We start from the raw sequence: 27102 nt of genomic DNA, 5'->3' as shown, positions 1-27102 counted from the left end.
TCACATACTGGAACTCAAACCTAAGTGACAGCACTGTCATTCCCATGGCCTGACACCACCACACATGGACAGGTGCCAGACCAGCCTGAGCATGACCTGTAGGAAAGAACAGCCAAAGTTTCCAGCACCTATATGATGCTATAATGAAGAACAGATGGGACCAAGCCCCTTCAGAAACCTACACCACTCACTTGAAAATAAATACATACAGGTATTGGTCTGTATCTAGCTGGCTGAAGAGCCCCTTCTTGCTTTAGCTTGCTGCTTTTAAAGGGGTCACAAAGAATGAGTTGCCCACCTTGTGATGCTCAGTGGGAGTCAGACATATTTCAACTGCCACATTGCTCCATTTTATTGTTTCTATTGCACAGATATCCCAATGAACACACTCATAAAGAGAACCAAATTCTCTTCCAGCAGAAATACAGTTACCTGGAAATATATACCTTAATGAAAATGTATCTCAGGAGAATGCATTTCTGTGAGTTCTGAAAAAAATCCCAAATGCATTAGGCATAACTGAAAAAGAAACAGTGTGTGTGAACATTCGGTGCCATTAAAAAAAGATTTTCAGACTTGCGGGATGTGACATAAATCCCTTCATTAGGCTGAGCACAGGCCTCAGCACCACACAACATCAAACCCTTGGAAATGCCACGATGATTGTCCCTTTCCTCCCTCCTGCCAGAGACCATCTATGGCCAAGTTAAAGCGATTCTGGCTCCAACACCCTCCTCCTTCCTTTGACAGACCTGAGAGTCGGCGAGCTGTTTAATTTTTTGGTGCATCAAGGGAACAGCAGGACTAGCTCATTCCTAGAGCCTACTGGCATTTAACAAGCCTCTGCTTTAATGGGGTTCACCACGGGGTGTGGGAGCAGACTGGATTAGTGTGCAAACCACGCATCTGCTAAGATACGTCTCCTCTGAAGGAGCCTTCCAAATGGGATTCACACTCCTTCACACTTGCTGTAGGACAGACAATGCTTACAAAAAGAAATGGTTTTTTTCCCCTAAATAAGTGCCAGTTTGCAATCTCTGTGAAAGGAAAAAAAAGATACCAGGGAAATTAGGAATTGGAGAAGACTTGTTAGCTCCCACCTCATCCATGTTTTGTGGCTTTAGCAGGACTGATCCAAAGCATCACAACATATTATTCAAATGCATTTATCCAGTCTAGCCTTACATGCCCCCAGTGACAGATCTGTGCAAGTCTTCTCCTGGAATTAAGGCTGGAGAAGCTGGACATGAGGTAGGCAAGTTGAAAGCACATCTCCCAGCTGACTTTGTGCAGTATGGTGGAGAAGGAGACTGGCTGCCAGGTCCCTGGCTGAGAAACCCCTCAAGGACAGTTTCAGAGGTTACTCTTTCCCCCTCACATAGAGTGAAAAGCAAAAATATTGCAATGTAAACAGAGCACAAAGTGTTCTGCTGTCATACACAAACATGGAGAGGATAGCTCATTGGTGGAGGAGAGCAGGGCTCTGCTAACCTGCTTCCCATGCCTTGCTCCATGGCACTGGGCTCATTGCTTTGCTGGCCAGCAGCAGCCACGATGCTTTCACAGACCCCTTAGATGCTGGCAAAGACACTGTTCCCTGTACCAGGCTTGGTTTCTCTCTCTAAGCCATGGATACTGCCCAAGGCTGGGACATGATAGTTGGCTGAAGGTCTCAGCTGGTTTAGTGAATCCTAAAACATTCCTGTGGCTTCAAAACTATCAGCCTTTTGGTGCTTTGTGTCCTACACTACAACTTCAGAACATTTTCCCTACAATCTCCCTCGGTACAGTCCAAGACAATGTGTTCTGTGCATATGATGCCACAGGGTGTATTGCCCTGTCCAGCCACCCTGCTCAGCTCAACCCACTGGTGGGTCCCAGCCAGACAAAACACCTGCTCAAAACACCCATAGCTGAGCTAGGCAGGGTATTTTCCAAAATCTGCCACACTTCATTACCAACACAGGCAAGCCAGTACCACCATACCCCTTCACTTCCCCCACCTGGGAAGAGGAAAGTATTTAGAAATGGAAGGTACTAATTAAGAAGCACGTGTTAAAAAAAAAAAACAGTCAGTCCATTTTATTATACCTTGCTGACCTGGAGTTTCAAATCTCTTTGCTTCAAAAGGCAAAGACCAGCCTCGATTAAAATAGTACAGATAGCATTGATTTTGAAAAGCTTTCTAGTGCTACACTGTGTTTGGATTGAATTGCCTTATTAATCTAGTTGTTATCAGTTTGATTGTATAGCCAGCTCCACAAAGTACCAACCTGCTTCCTAATCCTATTATTTACAAAACATTTTTCTTTGGGCTTCTGTTGGGATGTTTTCCAGTGATAAGTTGCATCCATATGTGCTAATGCCATCTTACTGGCTTATGCCATCCTTCCTCATTTTTTTGCTTTGAGATTTTCAAGCTGAATTTCCACTGTCTAAGACATTATATAGGTCAAAACACTCTGTGCTCAGATGTAAAGTGACACTGATTCATATATCAGAGGAAAGAAAAGAAAAATTGTCTTATGTTTCAGGTCCAAATTTTCTTGGATGAATAATTTCTGACAAATCAGGTATGCAAAGACTCTTCTATTCACCCACTATGAATGGGCTGTTTAGGGTTTTTGCTTCTCTTTTCATCGTTTCCCACTTCTTAAATGCTTCTCTTAATTGTTGCTAGGTACGGTTCGGTCTCGCTTCGAGCAATTTCGATACGTGAAATCAAAGCTGCTTTGACTGAACAAGTAGGTCACACAGCCTCGTTGGGCGAGAGGATCTCTTAAGAACGGGCTTTATGCGTCCATATTCTCAGCCTTACAAATTAAAAAATGTGTTTTCCATGGATATTTTGCAATTCCCACCCCCCAAGTCCTGCCTCCCCCCTCAGCATCTGCGGTAGACAGTGCACATGGGAAGCAGGCGTGAGAAACATAAACTAATCAGGAATTTCAGCCATACCCAACCACACATTTCATAAATCATAAAATTATGTGGGGTTGGAAGAGACCTTAAGGATTGTCTTGTTCAAACCCCCCTGCATTTAACCACATTTGTGGAGCCCATTCCTGGTGGAACAAAACCTCTGCCTCTTCCTGACCTTGGGAAACCCAAGTCCCCCTCTTCTCCCTCCTCCGCATAAAAGAGAAATAATAGTCCCTTGGGGGATTATTAAGCAGAATTTATCCATCTGAATTCCTCAGGAAGAGAGTTCAGAGTGCCACAATTTTTATCTGAGGGGTTCGAATGACTAACACTTACTAATTAGGTTTTCACAACCTACTTTTGTGTTATGTGCATTTTATGATCCCTGTTTTACAGCTGGGACACTGGGGGTGAAGTGGCTTGGCCTTTAACACTAAAAAATGAGCTCCACAGGAGCAGGCACTATGGGCTTCCAGCAGACCTGTCCTCTTGAAAATGCTGCTTTTTACTTGCTGAGATCCAGTATGGCTCTTGCTGAGTGAGAGGGTAGGACACATGACTCAGAGGACCATGAGAATTGATCTGAAAAGGTCTCACTGTCCCAAAAAGCAGATGCAACCATTAGTCTCCTGAGACGGCTGCAGACTGTACCCATTAGGCAGTCTGTATCTATTTTCAAAAAATAATAAATCACAACTTATATTTACTTTGCTTTTTAAGGATTGCTCTGATGTTGTCCTCAAGACCAGAATTGCTGTTTTCCATCTGAAGAGCACACGAGCACATTGCCAGGCCTGGCCAGGGACCACCCTCACACAATCACTGCCCTCCCAACCCACGGGCTCTCCCCAAGGCAGCTGGGCAGGGAGGGGATGTGGAGCAGGATGCTCACAGCCCCTCTCCAGGATGCTGTGCCATGGCCAGAGCCCCAATCACTGTAACTAACAGTTTTGGGATACACCATACAGCCCCTGGAAATGAAGAATATAGATGGCCCCTCTCTTCCCAAACTTGATAGATTTGATCCTGCTGACCCTCACAGTAAAATGTGGACCAGGACACTGGCTTCAACTCTAGGTCCTATTCCCTTAAATTCAGGGTTTGTGTTGAGACTAGCAGAACAGAAAATGTGACTCCGGGGTTTTGGGGGGAAAATTGTCACATTTCCAAGTTATCTACGAGAAAGACATAATTGGCTTCCCAGCTCAAACCGGTCCAGCCTGCCTTGCAGGGTGGACAACCAAAGGTGTCCCAAGAGACCAAAATGAACAGGAACCAAGGCTAGAGGCTGGAAACCAGGATTCCTTGGGGATTGTATCCTGGCTTTCCATCTGCACATCAGGGTCTGGCTGAAAAGATGCAAAAAGGCCACATTCATTGTTAAGTCCTCTTTGAGCTTCTCACTAGACACTCAAGTGGTTTCTGTGGGGTTTACGTCAAATCCATAACATGCTCTGCTGTCCCAGGAGAGACATATTGGAAGAGGAAAGGCTGGCTAGCCCCACATGTAAACCAACTCGTAAATCAGAAACAAAAGCCAAAGCTAAACGAGAAGCAGTGATATCAGAGATGCATTTCTGAACCCTGAGATCCTGTACTCAGACGTTCCATCACGCACTTTCCCAGCACCACTCCCCCATCCAGGGATGCAGTTCTCATAGGCTCCAGCATCATCTCGCCTTCCTGCATCCCATCTCATAACATGCCAGGGGGGAGCTGGGACATCTGACTCTTGCAGATCATTCCTGTGACATTTCACCAGTTGCTTTGGAGGCTTTCATCCAGGGATGTCGAGGAGATTGAGATGAAGAGGAGTGGTGACTGCACTCTCTTGGAGAGCAAGGTTCCCTCTGCAGAGATTAATTGGGAAGACATTTCTAAAGCGCTTGTCTGCTGGGACAGAAGATCCTGCAATACATCTTGATGAGATGTTCGAAATCGCACTTCAATGTGTTTAAAATCTCACTTGATTATATTGTCACAGCTTGGCAGCCCAAGTGTCAAAAACTTCCTAAATATCAAGTGCTATTTTTAGTGTTTCGAGTTTAATTCTTTCTATCGAGTCATACGATCACATTTGGGAGATTGTGCCCATAATTGTGGCTTTCAGACACATCGCCTGGTCCAGCTGGGGTCCCAGTGCAGGTCTGGTACATGAGCTGCAGGGGCAGTGCTTGTGCAGCCAGGCACAATGATTCTGTGATCTTCCAGCAGGACAAGGAGACTCATTGTAAGGCACCAGACGATGGAACTGCTGTTGCTCATGGTACTTGTTGTTACCCGCCACAGGAAATGCAGATCTGTCAGTCTCATGCAAAGCAGCCTTGCTAATTTGGTCACCTCCTCCCACCTCCACCAGCCACCTCTCCTGCAAGATCCTTCCCAGGGATCACAAGAAGATGGGAAGGTGGAAGGTGCTCAGCATCTCTGCCTCTCAGGTGGGAATGGTGGGTCCACATCAGCTTCTGCGTGAATGTGAGCAGGGCCTGAGGTGTCTGCCTGGCTTCAAGTCACAGTGTGTAATCATTGCAAGTGTCTGCTGAGGACAAGATGGAATCAAGACACATGAGTTTGGAAAAGAGACATCTATTGCTTAACAGGGAATATGCCAATTAGTATGAAACACTTATGTGACAAAATCAGAGACAAATCAGCAGGAATGGTGCAGCTCTGACTACAAATGGACACGAGGAATGGGAGGGAAGGCTGTGGCAGCCTGTCATGAGGATACTGCTGGGGATCACTCTGCACTGGAGTAAACAAATCCTGCCTTGAGCTACTTGCTCTGAAGGACCTGTAAAAGACAGGAAGATACTCAGAGCAACCTGATGGTTGCTGCTGCGTACCAAGAAGCCACAGCCCAGGACTTCCAGGCTCTGCTCCCAAGACAGCATGAGCTTTTCCTGAGCCAGAAGACTCTCTAACATAAGTAGAGTATCAGCTCTCACATCCACATGCATTTGCTATAACATCAGCATGGTCTGACTCAATCACCCCATGATGTTCTTGTTTTATCACTGCGCTAAAGACAAAATACTCACATGCTCACAGGGCTCAAATGTCACAGACCTCACCTATCCCCACCCTGCATACTGGCAGGACCTTATGCCCTCCCTCATCTCAAGTCTTCCATTAAAACTTTATCAGCTCCTTTTCATTGACTGCATTAATGAAACAGCCAAGAAAGAAACAGACATTGAAGAAGGCAAAAAGGATCCAGTGAGAAGCCTGAGACTGCAGTGTGTGTATGTTTGTATGTTTAGCTTTCCTCTTCTGGATAGGAGAAGGGAAACAACCCAAGAGCCCAGGGAAGACTTAGAAAGGAGCTGAGCCAAAAGCCTCACTGCTTACAAAACATGTCTACATTATACATTTTTCCTGAGATAATTTTTTCCACCAGGGAGCATAAACAGCAGAGCATCACTCTTGCAGCAGAACCCGTCACCCTGAGCATCCATGTCCCAAAAGCCAGAAATCCCAGTGGTTTCTGCAGCGTTTTGGATGCCACGTACCTTGGGAAATGGGAATGGTAAAACATGAAAAGATATAGTGTCTTGAGGGGCTGTGGGCCCATGGGCTCATCCTCCTACACCCATCTCTTGCCTCTTTTCCCACTGCTCTGCTCAGCCCCTTGGAATGCTCAAGGTCTCACGTGGTTTCTTCTATCCCTGTTGGTGTGGATGCTGAGGATCTCTTCTGGGCAGTGACATCCTCCTGGGGCAGTTCTGTATGAGCATCCTCAAAATAACATCTGCTGCCTACACAAAGAGGGCTGGGAGTGCTTGAATGAGATCTACACCCCACAACCAGCAACGGAGCTGTCCCAGGACCTTCACAGGGACTTAGTGCCCAGATGACAAAGTCGAGTTGCCAAATATCAAAAAGCCAATAGTGGTTTCAGAGCTCAACCTCCTCTCTCCTACCCCCGCTCATAAAGCTACACTGTGGAAATCCAGGCAGTAATAAGAAGGAGAAGTTTAATTACCAACTAAGCAGCTGCTGGTTGGCAGTCAAGTGTGCTTCTGGGTGTCTGAAAAGGTGCTGGACATGCCCCATGATGATGCTTAACCTTGCAGGGGAAACATGCCCCCTTTTATAGCCGCTGGTTGAGAGCTGAATGATATTCCTGAAGGTGCTGGTAAAGCCTGGGCTGGAGGTGACAGGTCACAGCATTAGAACCATCCTTGGATCCAGAGCTGCCAGACAAACAGGTGATACCTGGAGCCCACTGTGACACTGTTTGACTGAGGGGGCCTTGAGAGAGCACTTCAAAACTCTGTGTGACTGGGACAAAATGTGCTTTTAAAAGCAGCCCTGCCCATGAAGAGGGCTGGTTGGGAGGAACAGCCTGCTCAGCACGCAGATGGCCAGCCTGGAGTGGGTTTTGTGTTTGTTTGGGATATTCCCAGTGGATTTCTGTATGCAATAACAAGGACTTGATTTGCAGTAGCAACAAAAAAGAGTCCAGCACTTAAGTTTGGAAAGAGCTCTCACCCCACACCATCGCCACTGCTCTGGCAGGTTTCAGCAGTGCCATGCCTGTCTCCCTGGATCAGTCCTTTCACTTCCCAAACAGAGCCAGTGCTGCTGCTGTTGATGAAGATGCATCTCCCAAGGCCACCACCACCACCAAGGCTGCTGCACAGCCAGACGAGGATTTACAGTGGGAACACAAATAAAAAGGAGCTGTAAAGATACTCCTTTTTTTTTTTAATTTTTTCTTCCTTTTTCTATTGCATTGCAAGAGGCTGAGCAAGTGACACCAGCCTGCTCTGCTGTGGTGTTTGCTGAAGGACACCTGAAACTCTGCACCTACAGTGAATTTACTGTGCCAGGGAACTTCCTTGTTTCCAGAGGCAACTGGGAGTGTAAACCAGAGAAACAGCAAAATAATTATTATCTAATGTTGTACTTTGGGATTATTTCTTGCTGCTGAGGATGACCCAAGCCCAGGGAAAATAAATGAGAGAGGCAATTAGAAGTCTGGTTTCAAACAACTGTTTTTTATAGCAACTATACCTGTGGATGTATTTAAGTAGTGCTGTTCTCAGGGATGAAAGAGCAAAATACCTGCAGAATCACAGAACTATAGAATCATACAGGTTAAAAAAGACCTTTAAAATCACTGAGTCCAATCATCAACCCAACACTGCCAAGTCCATCATGAAACCATGGCCCCAAGTACCACATCTACATGTCTTTTAAATACCTCCAGAGATTGTGACTCCATCATTTCCCTGGGGAGCCTGTTCCAATGTTTGCCAGTCCTTTTGGTGAAGAAATTTTTCCTAATATCCAATCTAAACTTCCCATTTCCTCTTGTCTTATCATTAGGGCAGCCTGAAAGCCCAAGGAACGATAAAGGAGTTCCTGTTAAATGCTTTCCTGGAAGATCAAAAGCACATCTGTCACACAAGAGAAAACCGACCCCTTCAGTTCATCCGTGTCTGGGAAAGGCTGGGAAGGCTCACAGTGGTGGTGGGATCTGCTGTGTCACTGCTGGCTGTGGTCCCAGGGTTCCCTCTCTGCCCACGAGCACAGCAGCAGCAGCAGAGAGAAGCAGACACAGCACTGCTGAATCACTTAACCCCGCCGTTAGCTGCTCAACAAGCCTTCGCTAAATGAACCAACATTTGAAACTCCTTGTTCTCTGCCGGGAGAAAAAGGTTTCCTTTGCTTTCCCAACCAGAATTGTGCATTTGTGGGGTTAGAGATGGGAAACAAAAAGCCCACCTGGGCAAAAGGGAAACCTGAAGCCCTTCTGGGAACCACTTTGCTCTCTCTTCATTGCTCTAGTCTATGAACTGGCCTGTCTTCCACAACTCCGCACCCAAGAAGGGCTGGCTGGTGATGTGCAACCTCCTACCACTCCTACTGCCCTCCTCACCAGCAAGCTCAGAAATTCCCTCCTTGGGGGTCTTGTAAGCTGCTGACAATCACTACTGGACTGAAGAGTAACTTTTCACCAGCTGTAATGGAAATCCCTTATTTGTGGGTTTTCTTTCTGTTCAACTGGCTTGCTTGGGGGTCTGCAAGTGCTTCCCATCCTGCTGCTCCCAGCCCTCCTGCTGGGACACCGATTCCCTGCAGGTACCACTGCTCCTGCCATTCCCTCAGAGCTCAGTTTAAGGAAACAAGTTGTGGAGATTCATCTCCTTCAGCCTGCTCTAGGCAGGAACACAAGGGTTTGAATATGTCTTTGTGGCAGCCTCCTGTGCCCCTGCAGGGCTACAGGAGGTGAGTGTTTCATGGAGAGGAAGGGAAGCTCTGTAGCCAACCTGAAATTGGCTGCTTGAGTTCAGGTTATTGTCAGAAGAGTTGCAATGAAAGCCTACGCCAAGTATTTTCTTACTTAAATCAGTGCTCCAACACTGCTTTTATTTTCCAGCCCGATGCGTCACGGAGCTTTTATTAGAGCCCTGCCATACCCAATGAGTACAAAGGTCTCCTTTGGCTCCATTTACATGAATAGTTCCAGGGTGTCTGTGGGTTTCTGTCCTGCTGAGAGCCATTCCTCCTCCAGCCCAACCTGGATAATTGTTGGCTAGCACGCACTTGCTGTGCGAGCGCACAAAAGTGTATGTTGGTAGAATACAGCACTTTTTCCAGCAAAACTTCCTGGTGGAGAGCAAGTCTTAGACTAACTCTCAGTTAGGAGCAGTAAATCACAAGCTGCGAGACCTAAGCAGGACATTTATACCCCATGGACCAACCTTGACAAGAAGCGTTACAACTATAGCCCGCTACAGACCACTCAGAGCAAGCACATCAGCCACCATAAAGGACACAAAATCTCCCTTCCCGAGCCTTTGAAAGGCAGGCGTTAGAAAAGGGCACATGAGGAAAAAGTGGCAATTTACTGACAAGCTTCCAGTCAGGCCAGCAATATCAGAGACTCCAATTCGTCACTTAAAAGGAGCAGAATATAATTCCTCTTGTAATCAGAAGGGAAAGGCATGTGGTCTGGGCTAGCAGGGAAAAGGTTGACTCATATTAAGACCAGCCCATTACCAAGTGTCAAGTGCTCCCTAAGATGGCTCAGACGCTAATTCGAGAAGTCACCTGGTGGCAGCGGGTCACCAGCTCCCTCTACAGACAATCAGGACACAGCCGGACCCCTGCAGAACTGCTAAGGCAGGCTTAGAATAACAAAGAGTCCCTTTAAACTGGAGCAGAATTTTCCTCCTCGCCACCGGCAATAATCACCCCACTCGATGCCGAGTCCTTTGTCTTCCTCTGTGGGGAGAGGTCTGTCCCTCTCCCCTGTCCCGGGGGTGGATGAGGAAATGGCTGCGATCGCATCAGTGCTCCCCAAGACAGACCGCGAGCGTGTCTTTTGTTTCCTTCCAGGGAAACAAAGAGCCGGAGCGACGGATGGAAACAGGCGCCACCGGGCTGCGGGAAAAGTTCAGCAGCCCGGAACCAGGTGGTTGTTCGGAAACATAAGTGCCAAGACCATTCACAACAGCAATACTTCACCGCGCAGCACACGCCGGCGACCGGGGAGCGAGCCAAGGCGATCCTGCGGGATGCCCGCCGGCATCCCGCAGGACCGCCGGGCACGAGGTTCCAGCCATACATCTGTAGGTGACAGGGATGTAACAGCAGGAAAACCCGCGAGCAGGGGTGGCTGCAGGGTAGGAGGAACGGGCTAACGAGAGCCACGCAGCATCGGGAGTGAGAAACTGCTGAATTTTCATCCTTGCCCTGACATCTCTTTGTTTCAGCATCTCCTGGATGCAGGAGGTTGTATAAGGATAACTAGAGGAGTGAGATGGGACTGCTCAAGGAGCAAACATCTTTCTCAGAAGCCTTTGGCAGGCATAGCAGCTCCCAGCCGCCCTCGGCTTCTATCTCCCTTCACCTGTGATGCTGGAAACTTATTGTCCAAAGAAACAGCACGGGGTTTCGGTTTTTTTGTCCTTTTGCCAATAGTATTATATTCTTACTTTTCACCTAATGAACATCTTGTATTTTCTTTCTGGAATTTCTCAGTATTTGTAGGTGAGAGAAATCTGTTCCCCCCTGTTCCCACACGTATGAGGCGTGTTCTTCCAAAGACAATCCAAATTACAGGCAGGGGGCAGGGTATGTGTAAAAGTGGGCAAGCTGTTCGCTCCTCACAATAATTAGAGAGTGTTTCGATGCCAAGGAAAAATAAGAAAAGAGTTGCACCTGCCTGCATTTCCCAGCCCCCCTCAGCACCATGAGCCTTCCAGGGGACACCTGGCTAGCTCCTTCCTTCCCTTGCTGCTGCTCTGACCAAAGTGAGGGTAGTTTGTGGGCGTGGGAAGGAGAATGTTGAGCCACACAATCCATCAGCCAAATATTCCTGACGTGGGGGAGAACAGCACAAATACACAGTACCTCCCAAACCTCTCATGGAGAGGAGCTGTTCCCTCCTGGACACACAGAGAGCTCCTGGAAAACTTGGGGATTGTCTCTTCTCTACACTGTTGTGCACTTTTGCTGTCACACAGTTCCCTTTACCTACAGGACCTGTTGACAAAAAATGCTATTATGTGCCCCCCAAAGTTGAAAACCTTCTATCATCCCCTGATCTGCTGCAGATCAGGCACTCTGCTTTTCCATGTCACCCCAGCAATACACTTCAGCCAGATCAGAGCTTTGTGTTCACCATTCCTGGCACCATCACAGGGATCAAGTGCTCTCTGTGACAGGCTTCTGTGCTAAGAGCTTACACTCTAAGGTGAGCAGTGTTTGGCCCCTTGCTGTGTTTGGGATGCAGGAGCTCATCAAACCTAAACCCTTCTGGAGAGGCAAAGGGGAAAAGATGTGGGTGGGAGAGGACAAAGCAAGAGAAAAGGTCAGTTTGCCCTACATTATGATTAAGTAATACATAATTAAGTAATATAGCAGAGTCCCACTCATGCTCTGTTCATCCCTATATGGGAAGCACAGTTGATGGTGGGAATTAACATTTATCTGAGAGTACCAGACTGCTGGACCCCTCCTTCACCTCTGGTAGGCAAGGTGCTCCTCTCCTTTACCAGTTACCTTTTGCACTATAATTTCTGAATGCTGCATGAAACAAGCTGCTCGCTGTTCCTACAGAACTCATCTGACCCTGTTGCCATTGCTGCTGCCACACTGCTTGGCAGTACTTCCTTGGAGGAACTACAGCAACAAACTCAGATGCCAGGGTTTGGAGATAAGCAGCCAACAAACATCCAATTTCCATACAATGTACAGAAAAGAGAGGAGAAAAAAAGACACAACACTGGGAATCCCTAATGAACCAGGGTGAAAAACAGGACAAGTAAGTAACGAAAGAGAATAGATTTTCAATAAGGGCACAGCAAGTTCCAGCAGGCAGATCTAGCAGATAGGTGAGGGTAGAGAAGAAAGAATAGAAGCCGGAAAAAAGATGGGAGGAAAGCAAGAGGATCAGAGCAGCCTGTCTGATGGGGAGGATGCACCAAAAGCTTTTAATTTCCTTTATTATTATATAGATAGTGCCAGCTCATTGCAGAGCAACAATTCATCTACCCTGGTAACCTACAGTCTGGTGCTGGATGTTTCTGGACAAGGCTACTGACCTTTAAGCACTTCTTGCCTGTAGCACCCAATATAATATAACAATGAAACAATAAACAAACATTACTGCATTTCATTTATAGTTTCAGCCAGGTGTTTGTTTTGATTTAACACAGTGGACAAAGCCACCTGGTTGCAAACAAAAAGGCCTTTGTGTCATTTGGGCACTGTGAGTGCCCCCCTCATTACTAAAATAATTTGTTTTTCCAAATTGCTGTAGTGAGTTCCTCAAGTTAATGCAAACCCTCCTCTCTGCATTTGTTCCTCTCATCCCCTAAGTTTCCAAGCAGACCTCAGAGATGGGGTTTATGGGGTGGGTAGGGTGTTGCTTCTCACACAAGGACTGCTTTAGCCTCTGCTATACAGTGCACCTGCAGGTAAACACCCACCACGGAAGTGATCGGGAAGGGGTGATCACAAAGTCCCTAACACATCCCATGGGGACACACCAGTGGGTTGAACTCTCCCACGCTGCTCCATCACCCAACTGGTCCCTGCTCAATCTCTCCCATCCCACAGACCGGTCCCTTATCCATCTGCAGACTGGTCCCTTATCCATCACCCCCGTGGGTTGGTGCCCTCTCCACCACACCCATTTGGACCAGCAGTGGTACTCAAGCCCCCTGGGCTGCAACTTGCCCCAGCAACCCTGCCCGGCAGACCATCTGCACCAACATCCTGCTTAGGGATCTGCTCCATCCGTATATTAATACCTGAGCACTGCCCATGCCAAAACCCCTCTCCAGATCAGGATCTGCTCCAACATCTCTAATCAGACTGTTATCTGCTTCAGCAACCCTACCCAGACCTGTGCTTGATCAAGCATTCCTACTTGGACCGCTACCTTAGCATCTCTAACGGGACCGGTACCTACTCCAGCATCCCTATCCTGACCTGTACCTGATCGAGCATCCCTACCTGGACCGGTACCTCCACGTCTTTAATGGGAGCGGCACCTCCTCCAGCATCCCTACCTGGACCGGTTCCCCCCGCGTCCCTAACGGGAGCGGTACCTGCTCCAGCATTCCTACCCGGACCGGTATCTCAGCTTCTCTAAAGGGACCAGTACCTGCTTCAGCATCCCCAGTCGGACCGGTAGCTCCGTGCCTCTAACGGGAGCGGAACCAGCTCCCGCCCCCCTGCCCGGCCCGTGGCTGCCCCCCGGTCCCGCGCCCCATCCCGCCCCATCCCGCCCCGTCCTGCCCGGGGCCGCCGCCGGCCCCGCGGAGCTGCGCGGGAGCGCAGCGAGCTCCCTTCCCACTTGGGCACGGCAAAAACCGGGAGAGCTGGAGACAAAGAAACTGTCCGGGCGCCCGCCCCCTCCGCCGCCGCCGCCTCCTCCTCCTCCCCGGCCCCCCAGCCCCGCTCCGCTCCGCGCCCCTTCGCCCGCGCGGGGACCGGGGGTTTTTTACCCGCTCTCCTCCTCGATCTCCGAGATATCGGCGAAGATGAGGAACCCGACCAGCAGCGTGAGCAGCGCCAGCGTCCAGCCCCGGCACGGCAGCGGCATGGCTCCGGGGCTGGGCCGGGCTGGGCCGCTCCGCGGGGTGCGGAGCCCGGCGCCGCGTCCCGGCTCGGCGCCGCCGCCGCCCGGCGGGGCCGCTCCGCCCCTCAGCGCCCGCGGAGCGCCCGGCCCGCCCCGCCGGCGCGGGGAGGGGGCGGGCGGCAGCGAGGGAGGGAGGAGGGGGCGCTCGGGGCCGCCCCCCGCCGATAAAGTTTGCGGCGCGGCCCCGCGTCCCGAGGGTGGGCGCGGGGGGCCGGGACCCGCAGTCTGCGCTGCGCCCGCGGTGCCCCCTGCGAGCGGGATGCGCTTCCCTCGGTTGTGGCGTCCCCTCCCCTGCGCCCACCGTGGCGGGGTCGGTCCTGGTTGGGGAGGGGGGTGGGCACGGCGCAGGCGGGCGGCTTCTTCCCCGAGAGGACAAAAACTGTAATAAAATCAGACAGCGGTAACTCCTGTGCGCGGTGCGGTGGTTGTACCTCCTCCTCCTTCCTTGCAAGGGACGGGCGAAAACACAGAGGTTTTGGGATTGAAAACACTTTGTTAAAAAAAAAAAAAAAAAGATGCTGAATAACTAGTCACACCATCTCTATTACTATTAAAAAAATATGCTGAATAACTAGTCACACCATCTCTCTTACTATTAAAAAAATATGCTGAATAACTAGTCATATCCAGCCCTGTTATTATTAATTCCCATTTTAGTAGCAATGACCCCTTGCACTACTATAAATACTGACTATTACAATGACACTGGTCCTACCATGACTCTGTTAAGTCCCGCTGGAGTTTGAACAGGCAGAATTTATTTAAGCAGAAACTGCACAAGGAAGGTGTTCTGCTTCTGAGGGGCTTGGCTGCATCTCAGCCACATCACAACCCCTGCGAGCATCTTCCTGCAGGCTACACGTGCCCTTAGGTTTTGTTATGGAGAGAAAAAGCTGCAGTTTCTATTCAGGAAGTGTGTGAAAGCTGGGAAAAAGGAAAAAGTACTGACTGGACTGAATAGTGGCCAAAAAAACCACCAAGAGGTGCTTTCTCCATATCTCTGCTATGTCTTAGTCCAGTGCCAGATCTGGAGAGGAAAGGACAGCTGTGTCAGGGTTTAGGCAATGCCAGCCTGGCAGAGCATCACCAAATCAAAGCATAATTCTTTAGGGCCAGAAAGTTGCTGAAAATCACAATATCTGGTGATATATGCACCGCCAAGCTGGAGAGGGACACGGCAGATTTATAATGCAGCAGAGAGAAGCAGCACAGATGTGTTGAGAGCGAGAGATACTAATTGCTTACATATTTAAAACAGCATCTTTAGTCTGAATGGGAGGCACCATTAAGCAAAACAGAGCTATTAACTGGGGCCACTTGGAAAGCTGCCATTTTCCCTTCTGTGCACGGCTTCTTGCATCAATTCAGAAGTATGTTGCTCAGGGTGCGATATGCTGTCAATATTGTGTGATTCCTGCCGAGGTGCCTTGCACTGGGATAAACGTGTCCATATGTACAGGGATGCCTAACCCCAGCATTGTGTATGGGAGGGCACGCTCAGCAGAAGACTTTTCTCTTTATCTGGATTAAATGGTGGAAGGAGCAAGTTACGGCCGATGTGCTTTCCTGGGGATTCTGAAACTCTTGTAGAAAGAGGAGACAAACAAATCACCATTACATTTATAGGTAAAAAATACAACGGAGGTGAGTCTGGTACAATTATACTGTAGTATATATGGCAAATTTACAGTCCAGTATACAGCTTTCATAATAGAGCGTATTCAGGGCCCTGGGGAGAAAGCGATTTTAGGTGATGTAAGTAGCCCCATAATTCACCTTCTGCATAAATCTGAGAAAAGCCTCACTTTCCTTCTGTTTTATTCTTGGACTCCTTTTGCCCACCCTACTCTGGAGCTTCATAGCAGTGTGACTGGCCTGAGGATAAGGAAACAGGCTTTGAGGTGACCTTGCTGGTGCAGGGACTGACATCGGGGTTTCCCGAGATGCAGCGGGGCAGAGCACCAGTCCCCTGTGATTCGGGAGCACCACACTGCAGCTGGCTTCCCCTCGTACACATCCTCAAGAATACAGATGGAGATATCTGCTCCTGCATCTTTTTCAGCTCCATCCCAGGTGGTGTTTCAGCGTCTTTTGTCTGATCTTTCTGTTTCAGTTGCCAATCACAGTGGCGATGTGCAAGAACAGAAATCTCAATGAAGGCTGAGCAATAAGTGGGGGGGATCATTCAGTGTGTGGTGGGAGTTAGTTTGTCTGGACAGGGACTCTCAGTGGCAGGGATATCCTATCTGCTGAGGTGCTGCTTCTGCTAGGGAGTAGCTTGTCTTAGAAGACATGCTGGGATTTGGCTCTGCTCCTGTGTAAGTCAATGGTAATGCTCCTATTAACTGAATTTTTTTAAAAAAATCCTCCTTGCAGGGTAAGCTGGAAGTTAAGCTTGATGCCCTTCACTGGAGAGCTCCACTGCAAGGGGTTCACACAAAGAGCTCTGTGAATCCTCTACTTGGTGTCATCTGTTGCTTTATTCCCCTGAAAGATGTAGGTCAGAGAGAAAGGTCATTCTTCAGCTGATTGGGCTTCAGACATGGGGACCAGGACCTTGAAGTGCAGCTTGTTTGGGGTGAGGAGGCAGCAAGCTGTATAGAAGATGAGGGAACAGTGCAGCTTGCTGAATTATTTCGTAATCAATTAACGAGGCTGTATAACACCACCAAGTGTGACTCTGCGACAAAAACCTCGAGATCTTGTTGCACTGCTGAGGGCTAAATTTTACACGGTCAGGAGTCTTACTGCAGTGATAAAAAGAAATTAATATAATAACACTGACTACAGGAGAGGACAGTTTACTCTGTATGCACTCCAAGTCCATCCTTTATAGCATCCTGGCCAGATTTTGGGGAGGAGCAGATAATCCACCCCGATAATGCACCAGTTTCATGCATTGCTCATTATCCTGAAGAACTGCAGGCTGCTTTGGAGCAATTGCCATAGTTCCTCAAATGTTAGTCATTCTGCACATTCATTTCACTATGAATCCTCGCATGATTCAGCTTAAACAGGTGCATAAATGTTGCAGGATTGGGTCCATAAGCATGCACAGTCTCAATTTTATGTCTCATTTTTAAGATGGGTTGCAGGAAGATGAGAGCAAACTGTCATAAATAGACTGTTGTGGTAGAGTAATATTTTCTAAAACAGAATAAAAGCTGATTATATCTTCTAGCTCCTAATAATTTGAGGAAGTAATTCTGTATCCAGAACATTTGCAGTAAATACAATAAGGTGTACTTAAAAAAATAAAATCCTATCATATGAGCTAAAGTAACTGCATCAGAACAACATTGTGTTTTCTGCTTTATTGGGAGAAGAGAAAAGAAATGGCATTTTTACATTTTCTTTTGACCTTTGAGAAATATCAGGAATATGTAATAGCCACACTCACCAACAATAGCTCAGAGGATTCAGAGAATAAGAGTTAAACACCTGGGGACATTTACAAACAACTGGCAGAGAGGCGATGAATTTAAGATGTGAGTATGAAAGGCACAGATACACAGAGTGCAAAAATAATACATATTTAAAATGCTTTTAATCTATGAGAGAAGCATCATTGAGCTAGATAGTGACTCCTGAACAAGCAAAGGAGGGACAGGGAAGATGACCCATGAGGTCTCTGCTACTCTATAGCAAATGCTAAGACCTGGTGCAGCCAGAGGTCTCAGGGGAACTTTCTCCATCAAATTCGTAATGCTGTAAAGCACACATAACCTTTATCGTATCTGTCAGCCGAAATGAGCAAGGTTTACAGCCCGTTTTATGCAGCTGAGCACTGCTGTGATGTGAGGATGGGGCATGGCAAACAGGAGCCCGTGTTAACCAGGGTGGGCATATTCCATTATTGACAACAAACCTGCCTCCAGGTGGTTTCACCAAATAAATCCTCAGTCCCTCCCACAAAAGCCAGGTGACTGCAAGGGGCATGAAGTGTCTTTTCCTCCCCAGTAAGTTCACTGGCAGGAAGCAAGGAAGGATGCTGATTCAGTAGGTGTGATGACCTCCATCTTCTCCTGAACTCTCTTGCTGGTCTCCATGCTGAGCAAGGGGTTGGAGAGTACCACTCCAGCATCGTTGCTCATGAATGGAGAACACTGGTAACAAACAAGCAGCTTCCATAGCTGTCAGTCTCCTCACCTGGCTTTATCTGCCCCTGGGTAAATATTTTCCAACTGGATCCTGAAGTGGCTTTTTCCATTACTGAATGGAATGGAACAGCATTCACCTGGCTCCAGGAGGAGCTCCCAGGCACTAGACAAGTTGTTTGTCCCAGGCAGGGGGGTATGAAAAGGTTGGGTTTTTTGTGGAGCAGATAGCACTAAGAAGCAACCTAAGAAGAGGAATTTAGACCTGTCCTAATGTCAGTGAATCTGAATTTTGTCACATCGGAGGGGTTTGTAACTCTCTGTGATCCATCCCCTGTTGCACTGAGTGAAGAAGTATCCCTGCTCCTCGTTTTCTAGTCTGGAAGGAAAAGCCTTTACTTCCTTGGAGAAAGAGCCAAAACCCTCCTGATTTTCTCTTTTGAGGGATTCTTGCCATTAGAAGGAGGATGCCAACTCTATCATTTTCTTTGTACCCAGAGTGGTGTAGCAGCAATAAGAAAGCTTTGTTGGTTCACAAGAAAGGAAGAAGAAAATTAAGCGGTATTAATTTCAAGCTCTATTAGGATTTTAGGAAAGTAAAATCAATAGAAAAGGATGGACACAGTAGAGAACGTGACCTTATTTTCCCAGTGTCTGAAGGGGAAGTGCACACAATAGAGAGATAAAAATACATCTATAAAACCAGACCAGTTTCTTTGATGTTGAAGAAAAGAAGTTAAAATGCTTACGTGAACTTGCATCACTTCACTGGCATTTAGAACAAGTGTCTTAGAGACAAAAAGCACAAAACCAAAAAAAAAACTAATCCCAAACCCATCAAAAAATCCCCAAACCCAGCCCCATCCATTAGTCCTTTCTATTTCTTTCTCTCCTGCACTAAATTGTAAAAATGGTGTGATCCATGCAACATTTCATCAAATATGACTCGCCGTTGTCAGAGCAAAATGTCTGATATAAAACTAGAATGATCTTTCTTTTCTTTTTGGTCAGATAAGCTGGTTTGGATTAATAAAAATGCCACACTCACAATGATATCGATAATTTGCATGTGAAAAGCCTTCCACCTGGTAATGAAAACAATTTTTCAGTTTTGCCACCACCAGTCACGAGAGATAAGGTCTGCCGTCCTCCCCCTTGCAATTAACCACGCACACAGAAAAAAGGGAAAAGGTAGAAAAAAAGGGAAAAGGTAGAATATGTGTGACAATTGCAAATTGCCTGTTACCTGGACCTGATGCCAAGGTATTGATATTTCCAAATGCAGCTGCACAGCTGGCTCACTCTTACAGCCTGGCTGCGTGTGCTTGCCAAGCCAGGCACCTCCAGGTTGGGAAGACAGAGCTGGATATGTGTTTGTATTAAATTTGTATACCATATTAATGGCATTTAGTAAAAAATTACCCTAAAACAAGTTTGCACACCCCCCTTTTTGTGTTCAGCAAGCCACTGGGTGGCAGTGCTGTGTGTGCACATGTGCATATACACACACATGATGGGGGGTCCCCTCTTTTTGTGGGGTATCATAAACCTGGGTATGTTTTGCTCATTCTTGATACACTGAAGGTCACCACATTGCCCAGGGCAGAAGGCAGGGGAAGAAAGGACTGAAAGATGCTTCAACTTGGAAGAGCAGGGACTATTGCTGCACTTCCATTGACCTGTGCGAAGCTCCACAGCCAGGAAGATTGAGTGCCCAAAGGTCAGTCCCAGTGTTGGCATTCCAGGCTGATCCAAAACATCCCAGTCTTGCCTGCAAACCTACACTTGCCTTGTTTGTCTTGCATGGTGACCAGAGGAACAAAGAATCCCTTTGCTGACAGTCCTGAAACAGAATGCACAAGACACCTACCCTATTCCCTGCCTTTACCCAAACCCATATCCTTCACCCTTTTCTTCCCACCTTATAGAGGAACAATTAACCCAGCAAGGCCATGCTTTTAGCAACTCAGAAAATGTTCATGTGCTTGATGTGCATGAAGGACACCAATTTCTTGCACACAACAAGCAACACATCCCCCCGAGATAATTCCAAACTGATACATAATTCGCACTTATAATGGTAGATTTGAAGTGCCTGATAAACAGATAGAGGGTTCAGGTACCAAACTGAGACCTCATCGAGTTTTGAATTTTGCCTTTTATCTCAGTTCAAAGCTTCTAAAGCATGACATTTCTTTCAGGTTTGTTTCTGCAGTACCTCCAGCACAGTACTTCTGCATTTCACAGCCCTTAAAGCACAGGTCATATTTGACTCTAGTTTTGACCTGTTGCAGGCTGGCAGGTTTGATTAATTTTGTCCTATACTTGAGAGAAAACCAATTACTCTCCACAGTCATGTTGAGGAGGTGAATCTACCTAGTTTGGATAAACAATCCTACATGTAGGATGAAGGAAGAAGCTGTGTATGGGCACTGCAAGGTGTGGGAGGTGGTTTTTTTTTTTGCTAGAATAACTTGAGATTTCAGATTTTTCCCACCTGTGAGAAGTCAGAGTGAAAAAGAGTGCTGAAGATGATAACACAGGAACAGGTAAAGAAGGGGAAATCTTTATAACCATCCTTTGGGCCATCCAAGACAGCACTGCTAGCCACTCAAAAATCTATCACCTTAGTGGTGAGCACACCTGAGAAAACCTGAAAGAAGGTTCTCTTGCCTTTTCCTGGCCTTCTTATGGTGCTTTGGAAAATTTTGATTGAAATATTTGCAAAATGTGCAGACTACAACAGCAATTAAAACAACCAAAAAAAGAAAAGGAAAAAAATTCACATGCACACATGGTCCTTTGCAAATGAGAACTTTTCTGCAAGGAAAACATGAGATCCAACAATATGTTCCATTTTTCAAAAATGACAAAACCTTGAAGTGTAATATGAAGAATGTGACTTTTTCTTCTCTCCACCTCTCTCTAACAACTAAAAAGCTGCTGTGCAAAAGGCCTTTAATGTGAAACCTCATTTCAGCTCTAAAAGGCACTTGATTTCTGTAACTACGGTGACTGTCGTTCTGCCCCCCCATCAATAATAAATGCTTTTTTCTCTTCTTTACTACTAATATTTCTCATCCTTCATGTCCTTTGTGGTGGGCAGAACTGCTGAGGGAATTGCTTTGGCTTCAGAATAAAGGGAATTTTGAAAGGGTAAAGTAGGGCAGAAGGATTTCCCCTGAAGATCTCTAGCCAGAAGCTGCAGGGAGAGCATGGCTCCCAGGTTAAGTCCTCCAGTGGGAGCAAGAACAGAACTTCTTGGCTAGACCTTGCCTTTTGGTGGCCAACACCAAGGAAAAATCACCTATATTGATCCAAAAAACTCTTAAGGAATTACAGACATCCCAATCACATTATAAGCAGCCAGGACAGGATATTTTCAAGATCATACTCCCCTTCTGGATTCCAAAATTAAATTTTTGAATACCTCACCCTGGCTGTGCAGCACTACATGCTTGAACACCCACCTCTTTGGGAATCTGATTTGTCAGTTCAGCGAGCACGTTCCTTGGGAAGGAAAACTTTGGTGCAGCTTGTGCCTAAATGTGATTTTTGCTCTGATCTGAGATCATTAGTGTCCTCTGTGGTGAAGAATATGAATGATCTGCTGCGAGATCACACCCAGCACAGCAAAAACCCGCAGAAGGGGAGGCTGCATGTAACACTCCTTGTAGGTTTAAGTGCCATGTACAAATGTAGAAGGAGAAAGGAGAGAGAAAAAGAGCCAGTGTGGGGGAGAGAGACCACAGGCATGTAACAGCCCTCCTGACCTAGTGGTTTATTTATGGCAGTCCTAGAGGGGAAGAAGCCATGCAAAGATCCTGAGCCTGTGTGCTGCAGTACGTGGTGTATATAAACTGGCATATATTTAGCAAGCAGGAGTACAAGGCACAAAATCTACAGAGGATGGGGAAATGCTTCCACTCTCACTCCTTGTGAGGTTATTAAATTATTCGAGTCAAGTAAGGAGAGAGGTTTATTTGGAGGAACAACAAAGATCTCCCTTGCTTTTTTTCTATAAATAAATTACAGGAAGATTCTTGGGTTTGCTTCCTTGAAAGCCAGGGTGTTTCCTCTCCCAGCACATACCTCAACATGCTTCCCTCCTGCTCTGGCCAGCAACTTCAAGGGCCTCCGCAGGGAATTTTGGATGCTGATAGCTCTCTCAGTTCAGTGAAAAGGCTCTGGGATAAGATGCCTGAGAGAGGTCTTTCACAGTGAGCTGCTGTCTCCAGGGTAGGTGAATAACAAAAGGACCTTTGCAGGGAACAAGCCTCTAATATAGCACAAAAAAAAGGCAGAGTCAGTGTCAGCTGAAACCAGTTGCAAGGTTCATCAGCCTGACAAATACCTGCAATGACACATGGGAATGTTTACAAAGTACAGTATCACACAAAGGAACTGCACAAAGATGAACTCTGAACTCACTGAAAGGCCTGATGCTGTGAGGTGCTGTGTCCCTGCAGCCCTGATGAAGAGCCCATCACCGTGGCCACCATAAATAGATGTTGTCAAAGTGGTTCACCTACACCTCAAACTGGAGTAAACTCTGATTCCACCAGGATATTGCAGTCACCAGTGGGACTTGGAGCAGCACAGCAGGGGCTGCACTGTGTGTGGGGAGAGCAGGGGGAACACAGGGTGTTTGGTAGCACTCATCAGAACTTACACATCACAAAATATTAAGCCCTAAATGAGGACACAGTCTCACTTCGGAACTCTTGACTCTTGTCTAAATTAGACCTCATTAGAAACAGAATCTTAAACAAAAGCCTGCAACACATCATTTAGTATCTGAATTTAGTTCCTGCTTCAGCTTTGGGGATTGCAGAACCCTGGTGGTCTGAGCTCCTGGAGATCTGTGGGGACAAAGGGCACCAAGTGTCCTAGCTGCCTCTCCATCTGTGTAAAGCTGAGGGTCTGATGACTTGAGGAAGTCTCAGAAGCATCACTGGGCTTATCCTGTGCAGGGCCATGAGTTGGACTTCAGTGGTCCTTGTGAGTCCCTTCCAACTCAGCATATTCTATGATTCTATCAGCACTGACTTGACTTGAGGAGCTGGCTTTAATTACTCCAGGAGTGGACTTAATGCTTGGACTTGCATCTCAATCAAACTTGTCTGTCATTCATAGACTCCTAGTAGAAAAAAAATAATCTCCATTTATATATGGGAATATAACAATCAATCAAGCTTTATAGCTCTGGTTTCCATTCTAGCAGCTTATAACCACATAATAAAAGCACATAATGAAAACATCATAAAAACACACAGTAAAAACACATTCACCATGCAAGTATTGCCATCTTAGCACATCCTGGATGGAAATGCTGGGGAGTTCTTGAGACTTCTGGTATGTACTAGTAAGCTCCATAGCACTACATCACACTCACCCTTCCCACTTGAGGAGTACTCTCTATTTAAATGACAACAGTTATGGAAAATGCATGTAAATGGTTGGATTCAGCAAATTAAGAATATGAAAGATCTCCAGAAGAATTTTGCCTTCTTTGCTTTACAGAGTTAGTTAGAAAATTCTGTGAGAAAAACCCCTTCAGCTGCTTTTGTTGTACTATAGTCCCTTACTGGAAAAGCTGCATGAGACGGGTGTTGCATTAACACTCTTCTTCCCTGTGGTTTAAATTAAAGTTCATCTTCACAGGCAGTCCTCTGCTTGACTTGAAGGATGCAAACAGCTCTCTCTGCCTCCCTGCTCTCGCTTCATTTCCCTGACACTTTCCCATAAATCCTTGCTCTAGCAGAGCATGGATTGCTCGCTGTGGAGGAACCAACAGCCTGAACCTGCAAAAGGGGGATGATTCTGCACCCTGATATTGGTCCATGTGAACTCTGCTTTACACCTGAACTGTTGTGATTCATCTCAGCTGACTCTCACTGCGTGGCAGTGATGTATCAGTGGCAGGGCAGTAGCACTCTTGGAATTCTTTTCCCACCCCATGTGGCAGTGATTCCTTTATCTGGGGAAAGTTGCTGAGGTCAAAGCCTCGTGTAACTGGCCAGTGAACTTGCCCACTTGTCCCTTCACATATTTTCCAAGTTTCTCAGACAGTTATTTTGGTGTGTGAATAAACCAGAAATTAATCATCCATCCCTTTAGCGACTTTCTCCTTCACTTCAATAGTGACAGAATAGTCTGGCCAGAATAGTCTCTCACTTTAATAAGAGCCTCTTGAATTCTTCTCACTTTCAAAGATTTTCATTTGGGTTTGAAGCCATCATTACAGTGACATTGTGGACCTAATGGCTCAGCTACAGGTTGATTTTTGTATATTTTTAAAGTCACAGATTTACCCGTAACATCTAAGAGGACTAAATCTGGTTATCTTAGAGATTAAAGGCAATATTGTTTCCAATTTTTTTCTGGCTGCTTATTTTGTGTCTTTTGGGAAGCACTTTGTACTCACATGGCTTTGCTTTTTTCCTCCATTACTTTTCTCTCCTTTGTTTGTTTGGCACTTTCATTCAGAGAAAGGGGAGAAACATAAACTAGGCAAATGTGATTTGATCACAGAGCTGGTGGGGGGCAGGTACAGGCAATCACCCGGCCTTGAACTCTCTTTTGTCTGATCAGGTGGAGTTTGTTTGGAGAGAGTCCCCTGAAATGAAATGAAATGATGCAGTGTAAAGGTGCCAGTCCAAAGCCTGTGATCAAGGGATACCTTTGCATGGACTCTGGATCTGGTGTAGTGTGTATATATCCCTCCCTGTAATTTGCAGATGTGGAAAAGCTTGGAGGTTGTTTTACCAAAAACTACAGACTGATTCAACTGCAGAGCAGAAATTCCTGACCCTGGTCCTTCAGCTCCTCTCATGAAATATAAAACCACCATCACAGGCACTTTTTTTCCAAGTTCTCAGCCTCTTCAGAGACACACTAAATTAACCTGAACTCCCTTGGCTTCCCTTAATCTTACAGAAATGCGAGACACAAAGCCACTGCATTACAGATGAAGGCAGCAAAGCTGCCCCCCTTACCCCAGCTCAGAATTTGGTCCCTGGGATTTTCACTGTTCCTTTATCTACTGAAAAGGGATGTTGAAAAGTTTAATTGGCATGTAATGAGATAACTATAACAAGTTAATTAGTTCTCAATTAAATTGCGTTTACCATACGTTCTGAATATGTTGTTAGCAATTAACGACACCTAATGAACTTGCAATAGCGACTGAGTTTACAGTGATAAGGGAAATAATAATAATAATGCTCACACGTGGTTTCATAGAGCATTAGAAGCAACAAATGATTTAATAAGTGTGTGGTTAAATCATCATATCTTGTGCAGCCACTGGAAGGGAAACATCCAGGAAATTTATTCTGGCACATCTAACAGGGTCTGGGAGGAAACAATTGGCTTTTGGGATAGGTCTTTTTGGGGAAAAGAATTCCCTGAGAGATGTAGGAGAACTGCAGAGGAAAAGGGAAGGCAGAGCTGCAAGATAAGGTCAATGGCTCAGTTTAGACTTTAGAAAGCATGAGAGTAAGTCCAGGTTGGATGAGGCTTTGAGCAACCTGGTCTAGCGGAAGGTGTCCCTGCCCATGGCAGGGGGCCTGGGATGAGATGATCTTTATAGTCCTTTCCAACCCAAACCATTCTGTGATTCTATGATGATTCTATGGCAAGGAAAGATCATAGCAAACAACTGGAATAAGGTGAAAACCCCAGTGGATGAAAGAAAAGGGTTAAATTCTTTTCTAAGATCACTTAAGCAGGTGAGTATATGGAGAGCAATTTGTCTCTGTGCTGCCAGTTAACCTCCCCTTAATGCTTTGTGCCATTAGAGTGCCACACTGAACAGGCATTAGAAGGAAAAAACCCTACAAAGTAATTTACATTTTAATGAATTTTTAATTGAACCAAAATCTGTTGTTTCTGTTTAAAGATGCAGTGTTGACTTTGTGGTCTGTGCTGCTGAGAGCCAAGTGGGATCTTAATGTGATAAAAACAATGATAACGCTAAGCTTAATTAGGTTTGAAAGTGTGCCTGGTAAAGTGGCGGGGAATAAAAACGTCACCTTCCCACATGGAAGCCAAGCAGCCAGGCTGGGCAGAGCCTGGGCCACTTGGCCATCCTGGCTGCCATGAAGCAAGAACTAGAGCTGCTACTCCTTGCTTGTGCAAAGCTCAACCCATGGCATGAGTGGGTAGAAAGAGAAAAATCTGATTCCAGGATCACCCGCAATAACTTCAGCTCCGTCTCCTCCTGCCATTAGATCCACCTTTAATGACAGGTAGGACCTACTGGAGTTTCCTTAATTGCTTTCCCCTTCACAACAGGGTGTATTAAAATGCCAAAGCCTGGGAATTGCACCTTCCATGGCCGGGTCTTGGAGGCATGAGCTGTCATGCCCTTCTGTATCCTGGAGCATGTCTCCAGCAAAATGAACATATCCTCCTGTGATGCATTCAGCCTACCTAGAGCTTGGAGACAAGAGAAATCCCTTACAAGGGGATTTCTGACTAGCTGCACTTTGATTTAACCAAAAATACTCCCTAGTATTGAGGTGCATACCTTTACTCTCTCTCTGGGGTACCTGTAATCCTGCTCCAGACATTTTAAGCTATTTTGTTGTGGTTTTAATGTCTTGTACAGAGCAATTTGCCAAGTTGACCATGGCACACACATACCTAAGGAGCTCAACGAAATGGCAGCAAAGCAGCTATTTTAACACTAGTTGCACATTCTCTTCTTTCATCCTTCCTCTGGCTGCCTCTGCTCCTGGGAGGATTGCTCTGTTCATAACATGCTCACGGTTTCACATAATAAAACCAAGGTTTAATTACTTATCATTTATTAGGTTATTGTTGATTTGGTTGTAGCATGAGCATAAGCAGAATACACCCCTCACCTCCACAGAGAGCCCAAGCATCTGACACTCTAACGAGCCCAAATAAAATCACAGCAATTGAAAACAAGCTATGGCAGCAGGTTTCAAAACCTGTTAAAATCACTTTGTG

The 27102-nt window shown here is 46.4% G+C and overlaps 1 protein-coding gene across 1 annotated transcript in view; it reads right to left on the bottom strand.

Annotated features, from left to right (window-relative positions):
- The window catches only part of ST8SIA2 (ST8 alpha-N-acetyl-neuraminide alpha-2,8-sialyltransferase 2), a 29716-nt gene extending 15654 nt beyond the window's left edge, over nucleotides 1-14062 (bottom strand). Inside the window, exon 1 of the mRNA XM_064669055.1 lies at nucleotides 13893-14062. Within this exon, the coding sequence (XP_064525125.1) occupies nucleotides 13893-13990 (98 nt within the window). The 5' untranslated portion in view covers nucleotides 13991-14062. The remainder of the gene's footprint in view (nucleotides 1-13892) is intronic.
- Between the last annotated feature and the right edge of the window lie 13040 nt (nucleotides 14063-27102).

The sequence above is a fragment of the Pseudopipra pipra genome, chromosome 12 (genome assembly GCF_036250125.1).
Source record: "Pseudopipra pipra isolate bDixPip1 chromosome 12, bDixPip1.hap1, whole genome shotgun sequence".
NCBI lineage: Eukaryota > Metazoa > Chordata > Aves > Passeriformes > Pipridae > Pseudopipra > Pseudopipra pipra.
The sequence above is the reverse complement of the archived record's forward strand: the minus strand, read 5'-3'. Positions and strand labels throughout refer to the sequence as shown.